Source organism: Monodelphis domestica, chromosome 1, assembly GCF_027887165.1.
Source record: "Monodelphis domestica isolate mMonDom1 chromosome 1, mMonDom1.pri, whole genome shotgun sequence".
In the NCBI taxonomy this organism is placed as follows: domain Eukaryota; kingdom Metazoa; phylum Chordata; class Mammalia; order Didelphimorphia; family Didelphidae; genus Monodelphis; species Monodelphis domestica.
Genome location: NC_077227.1, coordinates 634495866 through 634514483, shown reverse-complemented (window position 1 = coordinate 634514483; position 18618 = coordinate 634495866). Strand labels below are relative to the sequence as shown.

At 41.2% G+C, this 18618-nt stretch overlaps 1 protein-coding gene across 4 annotated transcripts in view; it reads left to right on the top strand.

Annotated features, from left to right (window-relative positions):
* The first annotated feature begins 3564 nt into the window (after positions 1-3564).
* Positions 3565-18618, top strand: part of MEIS1 (Meis homeobox 1) — a 154322-nt gene continuing 139268 nt past the window's right edge. Inside the window, exons 1-6 of one of the 4 annotated variants that reach the window (XM_056813916.1) lie at positions 3565-3589; positions 8143-8369; positions 10216-10357; positions 10913-10963; positions 11761-11811; positions 13118-13264. In XM_056813916.1, the coding sequence (XP_056669894.1) occupies positions 8170-8369; positions 10216-10357; positions 10913-10963; positions 11761-11811; positions 13118-13264 (591 nt within the window). In that variant the 5' untranslated portion in view covers positions 3565-3589; positions 8143-8169. Of the gene's footprint in view, positions 3590-4722; positions 5969-8142; positions 8370-9984; positions 10055-10215; positions 10358-10912; positions 10964-11760; positions 11812-13117; positions 13265-18618 lie in introns of those variants that run through there. The other 3 variants (XM_001374559.4, XM_007476734.3, XM_056813917.1) reach the window with 3 other exon arrangements.

The window sequence follows — 18618 nt, the reverse complement described above, 5'->3', positions numbered from 1 at the left end:
GAAAGCATTTTTTTCATAAGACATTTTTAACTTTCACATTATCCATTCAAAATATAGTTACTTAGCTATTTGACTGTGACTCCTGGGTAGCCTAAACTGACCTCTCGTTGACTTCTGAACTGCACCCAGACATTCTTTGTTTTCTGAAGCAGAAACCAGTAAACAAATCTCTAACTTCTACAACCCTGTATGCATATGGACACTTAATTCACTTCTTCCTTAATCCCTTCAGTTAACCCCCTTTGCTATCACCTTGCCAGATTTCCCCCTTTAATAGGTCTTTAAATACTTTATTTCACTTTTCTCACAGCTATTCATTAGCCCTGGCTTTTTAGTACCTTTCTTATATCACTTCAAACTCTTATCTACAACATTCCTCTATTATCTCCACTAGTTTTTAAATGTTTTCTTTAGGCTATCCCCAAGTCCTAGTTCTGTTTTTTTGAAATGCAAATGTTAATGGGGAAGGAAGAGTGTTCTTTCTATTAGTGCTTTCCAAAGTACAAGCACAACAGGAAAACCCAAAAAGTAATCACAGCATTTAAAATGGCATTTAAAAGTCACTGTGGCATATAATAAACCCTTATCTTTAGGTGTACACAACCACCAAACTTAAATTGATTAAAAACCTTTTGTTTATTCTGGGATGGCTAATACTCATGCATACCTCCTAATGAAGGAGTTTCTTTTATTTTAAGGAATTTGGATCTGACTCATCAATTGGGGTTGTCTCCTAATTTAGGATAAAGGCCTTTACCTAGAAGGTCAAATTACAAATTTTCTGACAATGAAAAGAATAGAATTCTGGGTATATCACACTATCTTCACCCTAACAGGGTGCAAAAAAATGGTCACAGAAAAACATTCCCAAGCTAACTGCTTCACAGTGCATTTGTCTCCTTTAGAGCAAGCAGAAAAAGACAACTTCTGCCTCATCTCTCTATCCAGAAGATAATTTGGGAGGAGTGTGGCCAGAGGATGCTTAGCCCATTACTTCAAAACTTGGTGAGGAGCAAATGCTGGTGAAGAGTCACCAGGGGAGCTCATGTTCTGGCTAAATAAAAAAAGTTTTGTTGCCTAAAAAGGCAGTAGTCTTTAGTGAGTTGGAGAGTGTTGCCATCATAGAATACACATAAATGCCGAGGGTAGAGTAGAAATGTCCCTTTACTTTTCCCCATTTTAATAGATGATTAATTGCTGCCCGGCTAGATTTTTTTTTCATTTTTTAAAAATTTTATGGTCAGTATATTGCAACTCTCTCAGCAAGCCCCAACTATAATAACTGTTTGCTAATTGTAAAATCCTTATCCAGAATGAGGTTTGGGCAAACAATTTGTACTACTGTAATTACATTGTAAAAGTGTTTTAGTCCCTTGATTGTTCTGAATTAATCTTATAAAAGCCTAGTAAGTTGTGTTAGGTTCCTAATTTAAAGTGTAGAGGGGAAGGAGTTACAGATGAAAGTTAGGTCAAAGAAACACATTTTCCCAAACTAGTAAGATATTTTAGAAAGAGCAGGAGGAGAAAGAAGAGGAGGAGGAGGAGGAAGGCCCAAATTAAAACTAATGTTTTTAATAAAGGGGACCTGTTAATAACCATTTATGAAAGTCAATGTAGAACATGTTAAACACCTAAGACATATAACAAAGTTATTGCTGAATACTTAGAAATGTTCTGAAGTTTTAAGATTTTATTTAAAGTAGACTTCCCTGAAAACATTTACTTTCATTTCTGATAGAAAAAAAATCAAATTACTGTAAGATAAAAACAACAATTACTTTAAAATTCTCTCCCCTCTTCACTCCACTCAAGCAATGCCTGAATCCAACTACTATTCCCTAAGTTTGAAATTGGCTGTGGCTGGCAAGAGGCTAAGATGTAAACTTGGTGTGAGGTGTTTGTTTTTTGTTTTTTTTTTTAACCTCCACTCTCAGAACCCCTCAAAACCATAAAGAGCACTAGTTATCCAAGTCCATTTCACAGCTATTTTCTCTCCGGTGAATTTTAGTTACCCAATCTCTTCAACTCATTTAGGGATCTTTAAGTCTTATATGTTAATATTTTACTAAGTAGTTTGACACCTTTCTCTTCCACTGAACCAGACAGATCGAAGACAGATCTTTTCTGAAACAGTTCTCAAGCACCTACTGACCTGATCATTTGAAAGTGCATTCAGGTGTCTATCTGTTGGGGCAGTTGCCTTGTTGTGTTGCCAGAAGAAGAACCTTGAAAGGTTGTTTATATCATTTCCCTTGCCGGGGTGATTTGAACCGCCTCAGCATCTTTGCTGCACTGAAGCCCCTAATACATATCTCCCAAGAGTCTGACTTTCTTCTTCTGAAACTGTATTTCTCCATTGTTTGGTAGATAGTATAGATACTCTTTGGCTACAGGTAGTACACTTTGCTCTCTTTTTACTTAACACTGTGGCCTAAGTAAAGAACATAACAACGAATGGATAAATCTGTGAATAAAGTTAAGATAAGCTGGGGGGGGGGGGGTTGGAGACAAAGGGACAGTTTAGATTTAGACTTCTGAAAATAAAAATAAAAATCTTTTGATAAATAGAAATAAGACATACTTTTACATATACATATATCTTTTGTCAAATGATGCTTTCTCTAATGGGTGAAGGGAGGGAAAGAGTTAACTGGGTATTTCAAAGTAACAAATACATTTTAATTTTAAAACAGTTCACCATATGAGAAACGCATTTTCCGAGCAGTCTAAGTTGTTTCGAGATAATGTATCCCAAAAAACAAAACAAAATAGGGAGAACCTTTAGAATGCTAAGTGGCACAGACAAAATGCTAATGTTGATACTCCCAGCTTTCTCGGAAAATTGAGAAAGAAGGGGAGAGTGAAGGAAGACGGAGATAGAGGGAGAAGGAAAGAGGAAAAGAGACAGGCAGGAGACAATGGAAAAGAAAGAGAATATCTCGAATAGATCCTGCAAATAAAACTCTTAATTATTATGTATTGTGTAGTTTGAGAGCATGAAGTTGCGGAGAACACTTCCTTCTATCAGAATGCTCTAAGTACGATGTAGCACGCTATTTTATAGAAAGTAAGAAGTACTGACTCTCGCTCTCCCTCCCACCCCCAAGCTCCAGATAAACCAACTTATCAGAAACTTCGGAAGCATCTTACCTACCCAGGCATTATCTTACACTTTACCCATAAAGATCTGAAATGAACTTCCGTTTTATTTATTTTAAAGATTCATATCTTTCGCGCCTAAATCCTCGGTCTCTAATAGAAGGATACCGTTTGGTCTCTCTCGCATCCCTCACCTCACCCCAACCCCACCCTCAATCCCTTCTCTACGTTAATGTGCGATCAGAAACTAATAGCTGTTTTGGAAGAGCTTGGGAAACGAGTGAAAACACTTCGCTTTTGGAGAACTTAGTCTTTTGGCCCCCGCCTGTGTGGGAATAAGCGCTAGCTGTTTGCACTCCCCGCAGATCGAAGCTCCCCGCTGATCGATTATTTGATAATTGATTTTCCCCCCAACCAATGCACGGTTGTCTTCGGAAAAGACGATGCTGATTGGACCAAACCTCCTCCACTGCTGCCTACCGAGATTTGGGTGAGCTCATTTTCCAACATACCGCAGGGGGAGTTTTCTTCGAGGTTTAGGCTGGGGGGGAGGGGGGGGGAAGAGAAATCCTGCGCTGAAAAGAACCGAGAGCCCTGCTCAGATGTTAAGGTTTTCAGTTTGTTCGTCGAATTGCTGTGCAAAATCTCCGCAGATTAGAACCAAGTGGGCGGAAAAATAAAAACGGATTGGGCGGCAGGGGGAAGGGAGAAAAAGAAGAAAATACCCAAGATATCTATATTTAAGGGAGGGGGACGGATACACCCAACTGGTTAGTTGACTCCTAAATGTGTGTGGGACTTTTGTTTTAGTTTCAAATTTCGGCTCCGTTTAGAAAGGTGCTTCTTTCTCTCCCAAAGCATAGTTTCTTCTTCCCGGATGGGGTAGAAGAAAGGAGATGTTGAGAATGGTTAGAGAAGGACTCGCCGTGATCGGGGACCGGTTGGCGGGTGTTAACGGAGAGAAGTGGTAACCTAGGTTGGAGCGCTGTCCGCGAGTCCTATGCAGAAGAAAAAAAGATCCCTCTTGTAGACAAAGGCGGCGGGAGGAGGCGTCTCCAGCTCTAGAAGACCGGCCCGGGTCCTCGGCAGACGTGCCGCGGTCTGGGCGGAGGGGATAGCTCACACAGTCGGGAGTCGGAAAAAAATAATCACCCCTAGGCGAGTCAGCCAGCTCGAGCTCCGTCGCTAGCTTTCTCCAGCCCTGAGTCTTGTTTATATCTTCGGCGATCATAAATAGCTTAGTGTTTGTAAACACGCACTGGGGGCAGATTGCTTGTGCTCATCTCATTGTTTCAGTCCCTCAGTCACTTAGCAATGTTAGAGGCATAACGCTCTGGGGGGAGGCAGCAGGCTGGAGCAGGGCGGGGGGGGGGGGGGAACATGTGTGGGGGATGGTAGTGAGGAACGAAAATGGGAAGGCTTAACCATTCCCCCATTTTCTGCACAAGCATCGATCCCGGGGTGTTTGGGGGTAAAGATCTGCAAAAGGCAGGCATTTCACCCCCTCAAGCAACGTGAGACTCTTTTCTAACCCCCTCTCTTTTCTCTTCTCTTTCTCCTCTCCGGCTTTCTATTTTCGGGCGCAGTGGGGGGGAGGGGGCAGTTCTCAGGGTTAGGTCACCTCAGCTACCCTTATGAAGCAAAATAGTGCCAGACCCCGATAATTTCTAGGAAAGTAATGAACCTCTGCAAATAACTCTCAAGGCCGACCTGTGTGGATATATCCACTTTGTTTAAATAGAATGACTGTGGGGAGGGGAATATTTGAGGGGGAGGAGAAGATAGAAATATTAAAAATAAAAGAGCCCCAGTGTGCTTGTGCTCGTGTGTGTATGTGAGCGCGCGCGCGCGCGCCTGCTTCCCTGCCTGCCTGCCTGCCTGCCTGCCTCTGCGTTTTAATTGAAAGCTTCTCGGTCTCTCCAAAGCGTCGAGCACTCGGTTCACCCACCCACCCCTGCAGTGGATGTTAGTTGATGCAGCCCAGTGCATTGTGTAAGACGCGACCTGTTATGGCCACCACTACTTCCGGGTTCTAGCATTCTGGTCGGAATCCACCTCTCCGCCTGTGCAACACACACTTTACACACGCACAGGGACTGGAAGCGGGCAGCATCGATCGTGGCTCCTTTAAGACAAACTCAGACAGACATTTTTTTTAACCCTCCTCCTCTAATCATCTCTCTCCAGTGCAGCAGAGAGAAAGAGAGAGAGGAAGAAGAGAGAGAGGGGAGAAAGAGAGAAGAGAAGAGAAGAGAAAAAAGAAGAAGAAGAAGAGAAAGAAGAAGAAGGAGAGAGAGAGAGAGAGAGAGAGAGAGAGAGAGAGAGAGAGAGAGAGAGAGAGAGAGAGAGAGAGAGATTAAGAATTAGTACTGATTCAAGGAAAGCGAGCGCTCTATCTTTGTGCAGTTGAATATTAACATTTGAGGTGCTCTGATCAGTGGAAGAGAGACAGAGCGGATCATCATTCATTCACCACGTTGACAACCTCGTCTGTGATTGACAGCTGGAGTGGCAAAAAGCCATGAGATTTGTTAGTTGGGTTTGAGGGGCACTTTTTTTCTTTTTTAAAAAACTGATTTTGGGGTAAAGAAGATCTGCTTTCTTACCCCTGCTGCTGTATTGGAAACGGGAGCGCTTTTATGCTGAGTTATTATCTCTACCGCTTTCTTCAGGTCCAAATAGACTGAAGATTTGGAACCGACTGCTCACGTTCCTGGAGACTTTAAGGATTTCCCCCATCATTGTTGTTGTTGTTGTTCTTTTTTTTTCCGGGGGAGTTTGAGTTTTTGCTTCTTTCCACACTGGCCTTAAAGAGGATATATTAGAAGTTGAAGTAGGAAGGGAGCCAGGCAGGCCGATGGCGCAAAGGGTACGTATTAACAAAATTATGGAACTCCAATTGTAAGATAATATTGAAATGTGGCTTACAAAAACATTGCAAAAGTTTCCTTTTTCTCTCTTGAAAGAGGCCCCTAAAGTGGTGATCCGAAGTGGGAGGATTTGTTTATTTTTATCTCTATACTTTTCTTGTGTTACTTATATTTTATTGATTCTATCAACCCTCGGAGTCAAGCTTTCAGTAGATTCATGAACAGCAGCTATAGAAATAAAAATGCAAAATTCAGACAACAGATTTTAAAAATAAATAAATAAGATATAACAAATAATATAATTGAGTTTTTAAAGTTTCTTTTAGTTTTAGACTGTTTTAGTCTAACATATTCAGTTAAAATTTGAATATGTTACTAGTTGTGTCCATCTCGGAGATTTCATCAGAATTGTTTTGCTTTTTAAAAGCAAATTATTTTGTGTGGTGCAAGCCTGTGTTTTGTGGTAAGAACACTTTATTCATTTAAGTAGTAGATTTAAATTTGCATGGATTTTTTCCACCTCAACAACATGGTTGAAAGCTTTAAAGTTTAGCTTTTTCTTTTAATGCTCAATAGTAAGCTCGCACTACCTACTTTTAAAATATTATATTAATTCCCTAAGTGTTAGTATCTGAATAGAGATTTGGAGAAATTAAAGCTAGACAATGGTAACTAAACCCAGTTCCATTAAAGAAAAGGGGGGGGGGACACAAAAAGGCTTTCTTTCTTTGCATAAATTTTAATACTGCCCACTGGAAACACTATTTGCAAAGGAAAGTTAGTTACTAGCCTGACACATTTTACTTTACTCTTGGTTCAGGCAAAAGTCAGCATTCTTCGAAACTCTTTTCACACCTCTGCTTTAAGAAGATGAAGGTGGCAATTCCTCTTTTCTTTGAGAGTCAATTTAACTCTCGCAACCTCAGAATCTTGAAGGAGGTCCCTTGGAATAAAACAATTAGAAATTTAAAGTAGCTAAGTTTTACAAAACCAGAATCAAAGGGGGAGGGCAGTCAATTTGAAAGTAGTTTCTCTTCAATAAGAAACTGTTGACACCCCCCAGTCTCTGCTTTTGAATTTGGTTAATAAACTGACAGGGAATATACCTGTGTACCTGACTTCTTATCCATGAGAAAGTTTGCCACAGAAAAACTTTAAAATAATAATAATAACAATAACAACAATAAGGAACTGCTTGAACTATTGCCATTACTCCTCTCCCATTTCCCTAGGGAAAATAGTGTCCAGTTCCAAATTCAGTTCTAATATAGGTACAGGTTGCCTTTCCTAAATTCTGACTAACAATTGTGCTTAGTAGTTTTACTCAATTTCGCTGAGTTTGTAGTGAAAATGTATGTGTGGGGGGGAATACGATGCCCTCTAGGATAGCCTTTCTGCACACATACTAAGAGATAAAATAAAAGGCGTGAGTGAATTCACGTGCTAGTTAGTGGTAGCTGTTCAATTTTAACTTTTTTTTTTTCATGTTATGAAGGGGACTGTCGAAACTAGCCACTTTTGTAGCAATGTCCCGGCATGTTTTATTATTGTGATTTTGAATTTCCTTCTAGAGACACTTTTATCTTCCATTTCCCTGGAGAACATTTTTCCTTCCTTCCTTCCTTCTTTCCTTCCTTCTTTCCTTCCTTCTTTCCTTCCTTCTTTCTTTCTTTCTTTCTTTCTTTCTTTCTTTCTTTCTTTCTTTCTTTCTTTCTTTCTTTCTTTCTTTCTTTCTTTCTTTCTTTCTTTCTTTCTTTCTTTCTTTCTTTCTTTCTTTCTTTCTTTCTTTCTTCCTTCTTCCCTTCCTTTCTTTTTCCCTTCCTTCCTTCTTTCCTTGCTGTCTTCCTTGCTGCCTTCCTTGCTGCCTTCCTTCCTTCCTTCCTTCCTTCCTTCCTTCCTTCCGAAGAATATTGAATTTACAAAGTAAAAGTAGAGAGAAATGGGTTATAGATAAGTTTCCTGAAACGGCTGATCTTAGTATTTGTAGCAAACTTAGCAAGAATGGCAATGATTTTAAAGCCCCACTTTACAATTCTAGATCTGCCGAAATCCTAAGTAACCCAAATTCAACTGACTTTATAGAAGATAGAAGCCATCATAACCCTTCCCCTGAATTTTCCCATATGAATGATTGGCCTTCTGAACCTTGGTTTTTTTCCTGTCTGTCATACAGTACGACGATTTACCCCATTACGGGGGGATGGATGGAGTAGGTATCCCCTCCACGATGTATGGGGACCCTCACGCTGCGAGATCCATGCAGCCAGTTCACCATCTGAATCACGGTCCTCCTCTGCACTCTCATCAATACCCGCACACAGCTCACACCAACGCCATGGCCCCCAGCATGGGCTCCTCTGTCAATGACGCTTTAAAGAGAGATAAAGATGCCATTTATGGGTAGGTACGACTGGCATCAGGTTTACTAGATGAGATGCTATTAATCCCTGATTTTCCTAGCTGTTGGTAAGCGTAAAGCCATTGAACTTCAGGTTGTAGGTAAATCTTTGTGACTTCGAGTTTCATTATAATTGCATGCTATGGAGCCGCCTTGCCTTTTCCCTATCACAGGACACCCAAAGCTGAATTTTTCATTCAAGTACAGTGACTTTACGTACAGAGTTCTAATGTTAACTGCATATAAAAACTTGTCCGAAGGTCTATTTGTTCAATAAGACCCTGATTCTAGTTTTTGCTCTTCCTTGGCCGGAGAGATGCGATTTCTGTTCCTAAATCTAGACGCCTTTGTTTCTGATAGGAAGTTTTCGTCTTTAGAAACCTTAGAGATTTCGATTATTCGGAATTGCTAATCTTAGTAAACAAGCGTAAATTCAATATGCCACTAATAATACCATACAAAACGAGGAAATGTAACAGAATTTTTAAGAAATGATTTAGATATGGGTGTTTCTCCACTGCTTCGCAGGAGAGGTACTTTCAGTGAACTGTTTAAAAGCAGAATGAAAGTTTTAGCTTAAACACCTTATGTGTGAAGATGAAAATTAAAGGATTGAGTTTGAAGTGTGTAATGAAATGGATTTGGATGCTTTTGGTGAGCAATCTTTGGTTGATTGGGGTGGTAGTGCTTGTAATTTGTACACTCTTTTCTAATGTCAGCTGGTTTGGCATTGAGCTATGTATTTTTTACCTTTATTCCTGGAAAGTTCACTCATGTTTATTGTGCTGTGGTGAAATTTAGAACCATTTTTACTCTGTGGAAACTCCTTGCATTTTAATATATTTTGCACACATGGATTGTATATGAATCACTCTCTACTGTTACGCTCCTATTCCTTTATCTTCTGGTCACAAATCTGAAGGATTTGTTTTAAACTTCAATGTTCCTCTTTGCAGCCTTCTTGCAATTGGTTTAGACTGAGGACAGAAAACTGAGGGGGTAGCTTTATTGTTGGGAAAGTTCCCCCATACCCCACCAGACTGTAAAATTACTTACTAGGCCTTGAGAGCTAATAAATATTTGAAACACCTTCCTGAGCATTGGAAAAGGGGTTTTTCTTGAATTAAGATAGGCAAAACTCGGGCCATTTGCTTTATCTCCCGGAACCTTTGTGGCACTGCATAGCCCAAAGGAAGGTTAAAAGTAGATTTAAAGTAACTTTATTTTTGTGGGGAGGTGGGACAGGGGAGGGGAACTGTGGGATGAGTCAAATAAGAGAGCTTCCTGCTATCTGAATGCCACTGAATCAATCCAGTGTATCACTTGAGCAATCGGGATAGAGTCGGTGCAGCAGCCAGAGCGGTCCGCTTTTCGAAGTTTGCAAATCCCATTGGAACACTAAAATTACCGATGCATTGGGATTTGAGCGTCCGCATTTGAGTAATCTATCTGACCAAGCCATTCCAAACCCCCCACCCCCACCCCCTTCCCCTCCAGAAAGTCCTAAATTTGGAAGGGAGGGAGGAGGGATTGTGGGGGTAGCAAAGTTAATTCAAAATGGCTGCTGGAACCGCTTTGGTTTTATTCTTAGCAAATGTTAACAATTTCTCTGGCCAGATATGCTGAAACGATCCTCAGATACAGTCCATGACTCAGGGCCTTCGACTTCAGGTCTCTCGGTTGAAGGGTAGGTGAGAAGTAACGGGGAGGCATGGGGGAGGGGAGAAGGAAAAAAAAGGGTGGTGGGGATTTGCTTCTAGCTCAACTGGATATCTTTCTTGGGAGCCTTTTCCACTGATTTGTAGGACTAACCACCTTCTTGTTTGTGACTGTTGTATTTTCTTGCAGACACCCCCTGTTCCCTCTCTTAGCACTGATTTTTGAGAAATGTGAATTAGCTACTTGCACACCCCGCGAGCCGGGGGTAGCAGGCGGAGATGTCTGCTCCTCAGAGTCTTTCAATGAAGACATAGCAGTGTTCGCCAAACAGGTCAGCAAAAATACCTCCCCCACTCCCACCCTACCTCCCCAAAAGATTTTTAAAAGTAACAAGCCAGCATTTTATCCCAAACTGTGGGTATTTCAGCTGTTCAGAGATGTTCCAATTGTGTGTTCTTGCCGGTGGTTATTTTTAAAAATTATTTCGATTTTATTTCCACGGGCTACTCTATCTAACCCTACACCACCCCCAAAAAAGCCAATTTGGAAAGCTCTCTAAATATAATAGTGGTGTTGGTGATGGTAGTGACGATTAATTGTAATGTCACTGAATTTTACGTTGTGTGAGACATGCCGCCTTCTCAAGTTGGACCGTGGCTAGCTTAACTAGGAGTAAAGTACTAGATCTGTTGGTATTTTTGGCTTATTAAATACATCATTTAAGTGTTTATATAATGTACCTACCATGTCTGGCCGATCTTTGCATTAGAGATTATATAATAGACCCCCGACAGGGTAATGAAGCAAAAAAAAAAAAGTCTGTATCTTTGGCTTCCAGATTTTCAAATACGTTTTTTTCCCCTTTCCCCTTCTTACTTGTATTCAGATTCGCGCAGAAAAACCTCTATTTTCTTCTAATCCTGAACTGGATAACTTGGTAAGAGTTGGCATCCTTTTCTTTTTCCTTAACTCCCTCCTCCCCACTTTGACCACCTCCCCCAACTTCAGGCTCCCTTGCTTTTCTCTGACAACCTGGAGCTTTCAAAGCCTTTACCGGCTTCCCACTCCCCAAACCCCCATTGAAACGTTCCTGTTTCATGGATATTTTTAATTACTTGCAATAGATAGAGTGTGGCGATTCCGGATAAATAAACTCACAGAGAGATAGCTAGTGAGAGCTGAGCCCCTTCCAAAGGCAAGCATTTGTTTTTATGACAGCCAAGCTGCATAACTCTAATCAGGACTGGGATTTATCTGAGAGTATGTCTTATGCACTCAAAGTTTACCAATTTCTCCCGGCCCTCAAAAGAACTTCATTCTAGATATGGTTTAAACAATCCGTTAGGCTGTGAAGTTCAGCAAAAGTTTTAAAATGCAATAAACCAAAACTTATGTTTTTGGAATATCCGCTCTATTCTTCTTCTCCGGAAACCATAGTCATGAATAGATGACACTTTGGGGGAAAGTAAGGGGAAGAGGAAAGTAGTGGGGGAGGGGAGTATTTACGATCCTCATCATTTAGAAGCTGTGTTATTGTTGTGCTTGTTTAGTTTTAAAATAAAATGAAATCTCCAGACAGTACAAAGTCGCTGCTATAAGTTTTAGTGTTAATGACATCAATTAAAATAAGTCCATTTACTGTGAGAACTATCAGGTTATAGACTACATCAGTGACAGCTGTAGTATGTTCTGAAATCCAGGAATGGGGTGCTCATACTTTTTGTATCTTTGCAGATGATCCAAGCCATACAAGTATTAAGGTTTCATCTGTTGGAATTAGAGAAGGTAATTTCTCCCCCTCCTCTCTCTCCCTTACATAAGGTTCAGAATTGCTGAAGTTCAGGCTTCTGGTAAATTTGCATAAATGTCTTTCTTTCTGCTAATTAGTGTCAAGACCAATCTTAGCGTCCATTTCTCTTCTCAGTTTAATTACAATTTCAGCCACTAGAACTGGGATCAAAAACCACCCTGGCCTTGTGTTCATCTTAATACCTTGCTAGCTTTGTATATATAGTTGCAATTCTCTGCATCACAGCAGATATTCTAAATGCGGCTTCTTGTTTGTTGTATAAATTAGGGTTCTTAAAGATCTAACTCTCAGTCTTTCCCTTCTTTCCCATTCGCCTTTCTGCATGAACTTTTGTTTAGTTTTAGTGAGTTTCTTATAGATGATCTTAAGAGTAGAGGCAGGTCCAAGACTGGGGACTGCAAGGAGGCATAGGGAGGAGGGGTTGGTGAGACTCTGGGAGATGGTGAAGGAGGCTCATTAAATGTTTTGCAGAGACAAAACAGAGTTGAGAATTGTGTCAATTTCTTGAATTTGTGATCATTGCCCTCATCCCACCTTCTTACTTAAGAAAGAGTGCAATAGAAAGCAATTTTGTTAGCTCTTCTATAAATCTCATCACTAAAAGCTTAATGCACTCTAATTCAAACTAACATTAACATACAAGTACAGGAGTTTCTTGTGCATTTTTACATGTCATTGATAGCTAGGCCTGTGAGCTAATTTATCTCAACACATTTTGAGGGATTTAAAAAATCTTGGGAAAGTTTTTATGGGTTCCTGAAGACAAAATGATTTCACTTTTTTAAAAAAATGTTCTGAAATGTATTTGGTATTAATGGGAACCCCTTATAGAAATACATTGTAAGGACTGTGAATGTATTTATATACCACTGGGTGCTGCAAGTCTTTCAACAAAATTTATTCTATTCTTAGATTCTCTTAGAGAAATGTTTATGATTAAATAACTGGATGAAATTAAATAGTTTACCTTAAGTGTCACCCACTCAGGTCACCTCTCTCTAATGACCACAGCCCCAGGAGCAGATGAATTTAACACGGGTGTTGAATATGTTGTAGCCTGTGAATCATCTTGTCACTGTCAATTTTCTGGGATATCTCTATTTTGCTAGAAAAGAAAGTTATTCCTAATTCTGGATGCATCTGGGGGTCTCTGGAGGACAATTGCAGTGTGTTTTCCCTATTTGGAATTTTGGATCTCACAAGGGGGGTGGATTGCACTTGTCAATTTCATTTATGTAGTCCTGATTATATTTCCATTTTTTTATTTCTTTTATAATGTAGGTACACGAATTATGTGACAATTTCTGCCACCGGTATATTAGCTGTTTGAAAGGGAAAATGCCTATCGATTTGGTGATAGACGATAGAGAAGGCGGATCAAAATCAGACAGTGAAGATATAACAAGATCAGCAAATCTAACAGATCAGGTATGGGATCTTCAGCCTTCAATATCACAGGGGGAAAAAATCTGTATGCATATCGCTTACTGGGTCACTACCGCCTCCTTTTATTATTTGCATATGATTAAGTTCCTTTTAGATACATTTCCATCGAAATGAAAATTTTTGAATAATGTGGCTATTATTGCTTCATTAAGGCTTGCTCTGGGATTCGACCTGGCGAGATGAGCTTGTAAAAGCATTGCCTGCAAACTTGACCTGTTTCTTGTCGCTTTTAATTTTTGTCTTTATTTTATTTACCCTTTATAATAATAGAAGCATTAACAGCCATTAGTTGCCTCTGGTTGTTGGTTTTTGTTTTAGGAATTTTTCTTTCCTTCCAAAGAAAAGACTAGGACCTATTTATTTTGTTTTATTAATAATAAATCCAAGATAGGTGGTCTAAAAAAGACAGCTAAGGTTTGAAATCTAGCAAATGCTGGCTATTTTCTTCCTGTCTCTACGGTTCATTAGCCTGTCTTGTCAGTTTTCCTCGGCCCAACGCTTTTAGACCTCACTGAACATTGCTTTGTGCAGCACTTGCTGCAAACTCGCCCATTTTATTGTACTTAATAGAAAAATAAAACTGGGCCAAGGTTATAAAAACAGATAAATATGGACTTTTTCCCCCTCCCTCCTTTCCACTCATCCTCCAGCTGTTACGTTGTCTCTAGACCCGCTGGTTTAGTGGCTTTTGAGATTGTATGTGTTACAAACAAAATGTGAGCGCTCTACCTCTGTGACAGTGGTGACTTTTGCAGCCTCCTTCCTCCTTCTCTTTCCAACCCCCCCCCCCCCTTCCACTTGGTTTGATTGGTGGCATATGACTTTTATTTGGAGCTGCTGACTCTCTCTCTCTCTCTCTCTCTCTCTCTCTCTCTCTCTCTCTCTCTCTCTCTCTCTCTCTCTCTCTCCTATCTGGATTGTTAGAAGGAGTTACAAAAAACCACTTAAAGTTAAAATGTGAAGAGTGGATGAGCTTAAACTGGGTTCAGGGTGGCTCATTGTTGTGAATTGTTGTAACATGTTGGGAGGATTTTAGTTGTTTCCCCTGGCTAAGTAAATAAATAAATAAAAGAATATCCAGTTATTCCTTCTTTATGATTTGGCACGTAAATGCAGTCTTAGGAGTCATGATCAGTTGACTCTGGAGGCCTTCTTCTCTTTGTTAAGGCAAGGCTTGACTAAGCAAGCTAGGTTTTCCCTAGCAAGGTTTGTCATTATCTAGGGCACTATCAGTCAGGGAGTATTTTATAGATTACTTACCAGAGTACCCTACACTTCAGCCTTAGCATCCTTTAATAGATTTCCCCCTCCCCCTTTCCTCTTAAAAACTACCCAGTATACTCGTCTCTAGGAAAGACAAGCAGGGCTTATTGGACTAGTATTATTCTTATAAGGTCCAGGGAGAACTGGCTGGTCTGATTTTACAAGCGAGAGCAACTCAGGACCCATGCCAGGTTTTGATGATAAGGGAGAGCGAGAAATTTTTCAACAAAATGTATAAATAGGAGAGGAACAAGGAGTTTTAGAAAAACCGGCTTCCTCTAACCAAGGATAGAATTGTTGAAGATTCCCTTCACACTCCCTAAGTCTTATATCCAGCGTTAAACTGTCTACTATCCAAAACCAAGGAGCTGTTAAATGCAGATTCAGCTGAGAAAAACTTGGATAGCTGTTGTTGAATAAAAATTGTAATCCAACAAGCCTAACTAGAAAATGGGTTTCTAAAAGCTCCGGAGTGCTGGGTACATAAAGCTATTTGAGCAAATTACAAGAATCGCTCAGGGGCATGAATGAAATCAACACTTTAATTGCCTCCAAAATGAAGATTTATACCCCATTTTCCCAACGAATCATTATTTTATTAAAGTCAGGACTAAAGGGGCAAAGTTACAGTTTTGTGTTGTTGGTGGTGGGTTGCTTTTTTGTTTTTCTTTGGAGAAATGATATTAAAAACTCATCTAGATCCTGCTTTAAAATATTTGCCAGATGTACTTTGGTTAGCAGTTTACCTTCGATGTGTGATTTTTATAGATCGTAATGCAAAAATTACAGTTGCTTCTTAAAAAGTTGTATCTGGTGTATTTTTCCCTGCCCCGTTTTAACGTTTGTTTTTCGCGTTTGGGGAGATACTTGTGACATTCTGGGATCACGGTGCTGTTATCCTATTTGGAGTGTGTTTGCTCGTGTGTGACCCCAATAATCTTGCTCTAGGCAGAGTAGTTGAATTGGTTTGGTAGGAGCAAAAGCAAATCTGATGGTTATCATGTTCCTAGTTTTGTGAGATGTGTGAAAAGGAGGAGGAGATAGGATTGTACTTCACCTGTATTTGTACACAGGCTCCAGATTCCTTACAAGTTTCCTGAACCCATTCAGTAATGTGGGCACAAAGATGTTGGAAGGGGTGTGCAGGCTGAGAGCTGTTTTGCCGCATTAAAGGGGACAAGTCCTAGCCTCTGGGGCTTCTACTTTCTCCTTCCATCCCTGTCCCTCCACCAACACCCCAATCCATCACCCCTAGGCAAAGAGGACCTCCCACGCCCACCCCTGTCTATCAGGCCTTGGGAGAAGGGTTCTACTTTCCATTTTCCTGTGAATGTGGCCAAGTCTCTTTAATACCGTGTTGTAGCTTACTTCAGGCTGTGCGAGATCCCCCTTCAGGTGTTATGTGAGCCGCAGAGCCTCGTTATCTAATTAACCCCTCTGTCTCTAGAGCCTGTGTAGTTCAGGCCTTTCTTTCTTTTTTTTTCCTTTCATCTTTTTTTTTTTTCCTTTTTCCCTTTTCCCAAGAAGGGCGCGGAGGCGGCCAACTCGGCCAGACTGCTGTGTTGGGACAGGGACAGGGACCAGGGATGTGGGGCTTTGATGCCCCAGGATTTCCCGGAGGGATAAGTCCGAGTAAATCCACTTTTGCCCTGTAATGTTTTCTTCTGCTCCTTTTATCTGATTAAGTAGCCACTAGAACTAGTAATCCCACATTTTCAACTTCCCACGGCCAGTTCCACCACAGTGTCCTGAAGTAGGTCTCTTTGCCCCCCTGCTAAGAAGTCCCATAGGGCGGCGCCTCCAGATGCTGTCCCTTCCCCACAGTGGGGGTCAAGGCTGAGGGAGGGAGGGTTGGCGCCCTCTCCTGACTGCCGTTACCTGCTGATTGCGCCGACCCTTCAGGCTCTGCGGGCTACAGTTCTGGCTCTGCTAGCTGAGGCCCTCCTGCGGCTACACGACGGGTGGGGCTGAGAGGGGAAGATAGCCAGAGGTATTAGGACTTAGACCACAATGGTGCCAGGGAGAGCGAGACAGGGTAGGAAGTAGGTTATGTGGCCTGTGGGATCTTGAACTGGGGAGGAGAGAGAGGAGAAATTGGAAGCTGCAGGATGGAAAAAGAGGTAGGGGGACTTGGATTTGTGTCCGGGCTAGCGCAGTTAAGAAGGGGCTAAAAAGGGAAATGGAGGCTGGTCAGGGAGAATAGAGAAATGTGCCATGCACCAGTTCTAGGGGAAGTGAGACAGCCTGGAAGAGTCAGGGCTAGAGAGAAGTAGCTAGATGAACTGGGAGAAATGGAGCGAGCAGGCTCCAGAGGCCCCGATTCTGGGCCTTCAATTGATGGATCCACCCATGACCTCTGGCGGTGAGGTCTTTTTCTAGGGGAAATCCACAAATTTAGATGACTTCCCTCCCACTCCCACCTCCCCTTCGGGAGGACAAGGGGCACGAAAAACGGCCCAGACCCCAGGACAATCCTACCTTCCAAAATGTTCCTACTGCTTGGGTTCAGAAGAGAGAGGAGGAAGAGGGAAATATGCTAAAGATTCAACTTTGAGCCCCTGACCCTCTATTCTCCTCTTCTGCGCCTGTTGAATGTCAATCCCGATTTGCACAGCGTGCTAGAGAGATGAGATGGCCCTCCCTGGGACAGAACCAACAGTTCTTTTTCCCTAGGCAGGTTAAGCATTAAGTACTGGAAGTATCCTTAGAGGAGCGACTGCTTACTGGAGCAGTGGGAGGAGTGTAGGGGCCAAGCCGAGCACAGCAGAGGGGCTAAAGAACGGAGAGGCACCAAGCAAGGGCTGCGTGGATAAGGATCAGGTCTCCTGAGGTGGGATTTGGAGTTGGGTCGTGAGAATGATGGAGTAGGGGAAGATGTGGTCTCAGAGAACTCTAGATTTGGACGGAACTTTGTAGACTATTATTTTGTCAAAATTGTGAGCATTTTCTAACCAAATGTTGCATTATTGCTTCAGTTAAAGTTCCCACAATGGCATTAGGATGTTTTCCTACAGGGAACTGAACCTCTTCTTTCCGTCTCTTCTCGCCCCTTTTCTCCAGTATTTCCAAGATAGGAAGGTTTCAGAGCGCTTTTTTTTTTTTTTTTGAGGAGGGGGAGGAGGAATAGAAAGGAAAAGAAAATAACTCCATGTCCTTGATGGGTTGGAAATCTGCTTAAAAAATAATAGAGGAGGTGACCATATATTTAAGAATACTTAGTAGAAATGAAAACCATTTATTTTCATCCAATAGGGAGATTGCTAGACAAGCAGCAGGAGGCAGTAAAATGGTCTCTTTGTCAGGTAGTTTGTTTCGAAATGCTTACATTTGGATACATCTTATTTAAATTGTAAATGTTTGATGGAGCTGTGAAAAGGGTCATACTTCTGTCTTCATTCTAGAGCTTCTGGTGCCCCAAGCCCTGTGTGAGGTGGGGCCTTCATTGGTGAATGCCATGATAACAGTATCATCTAAGTTTAGTTTTGATTGTTGATATGGGTCATGTGCTCCATTCTTAATTCTTCTTTGAAATATGTCAAAGGGAAATGATAGCAGGATTCCCTTTAATGATTAAATAATAAGGTGTTGACTGCTTGTCACTACACTGGCTAATTAGGATGTTCATTCTAGGCCATTTATTGCTTTGTACCTTTTGAATGGAAAGTTAGTTGTATAGTGCGTGTTTTTATTAGTACTTTATGATTGGGTCATGGTACTTATTTAGAGCTGAACTCCTGAGTAGATATGTGTGGCTGCTTAATGTGCACAGATTTTTGAGAAATAGTATATATATGTACACACACACACACACACACACACACACACATATATATATATACCACCTACATACACACATTCATATCAAGTTGAGGCTCAGGCATTTTTTTTTCCCCCAAGTGTAGGTGGGTACTAGGTGGGGAGGAGGGGGAGCATTTTCTTTTTATTCATGCTTAGGCCTCTCAGTGTTAGTTCCTGCTGTGAGTGCCTTGGTTAAAGGAAGGCAATGATAGCATTGCTAGTTTTTGCAAGTAAAGTCCCATAACAGTAACTATTGTTTAGAGATTTAACTAGCT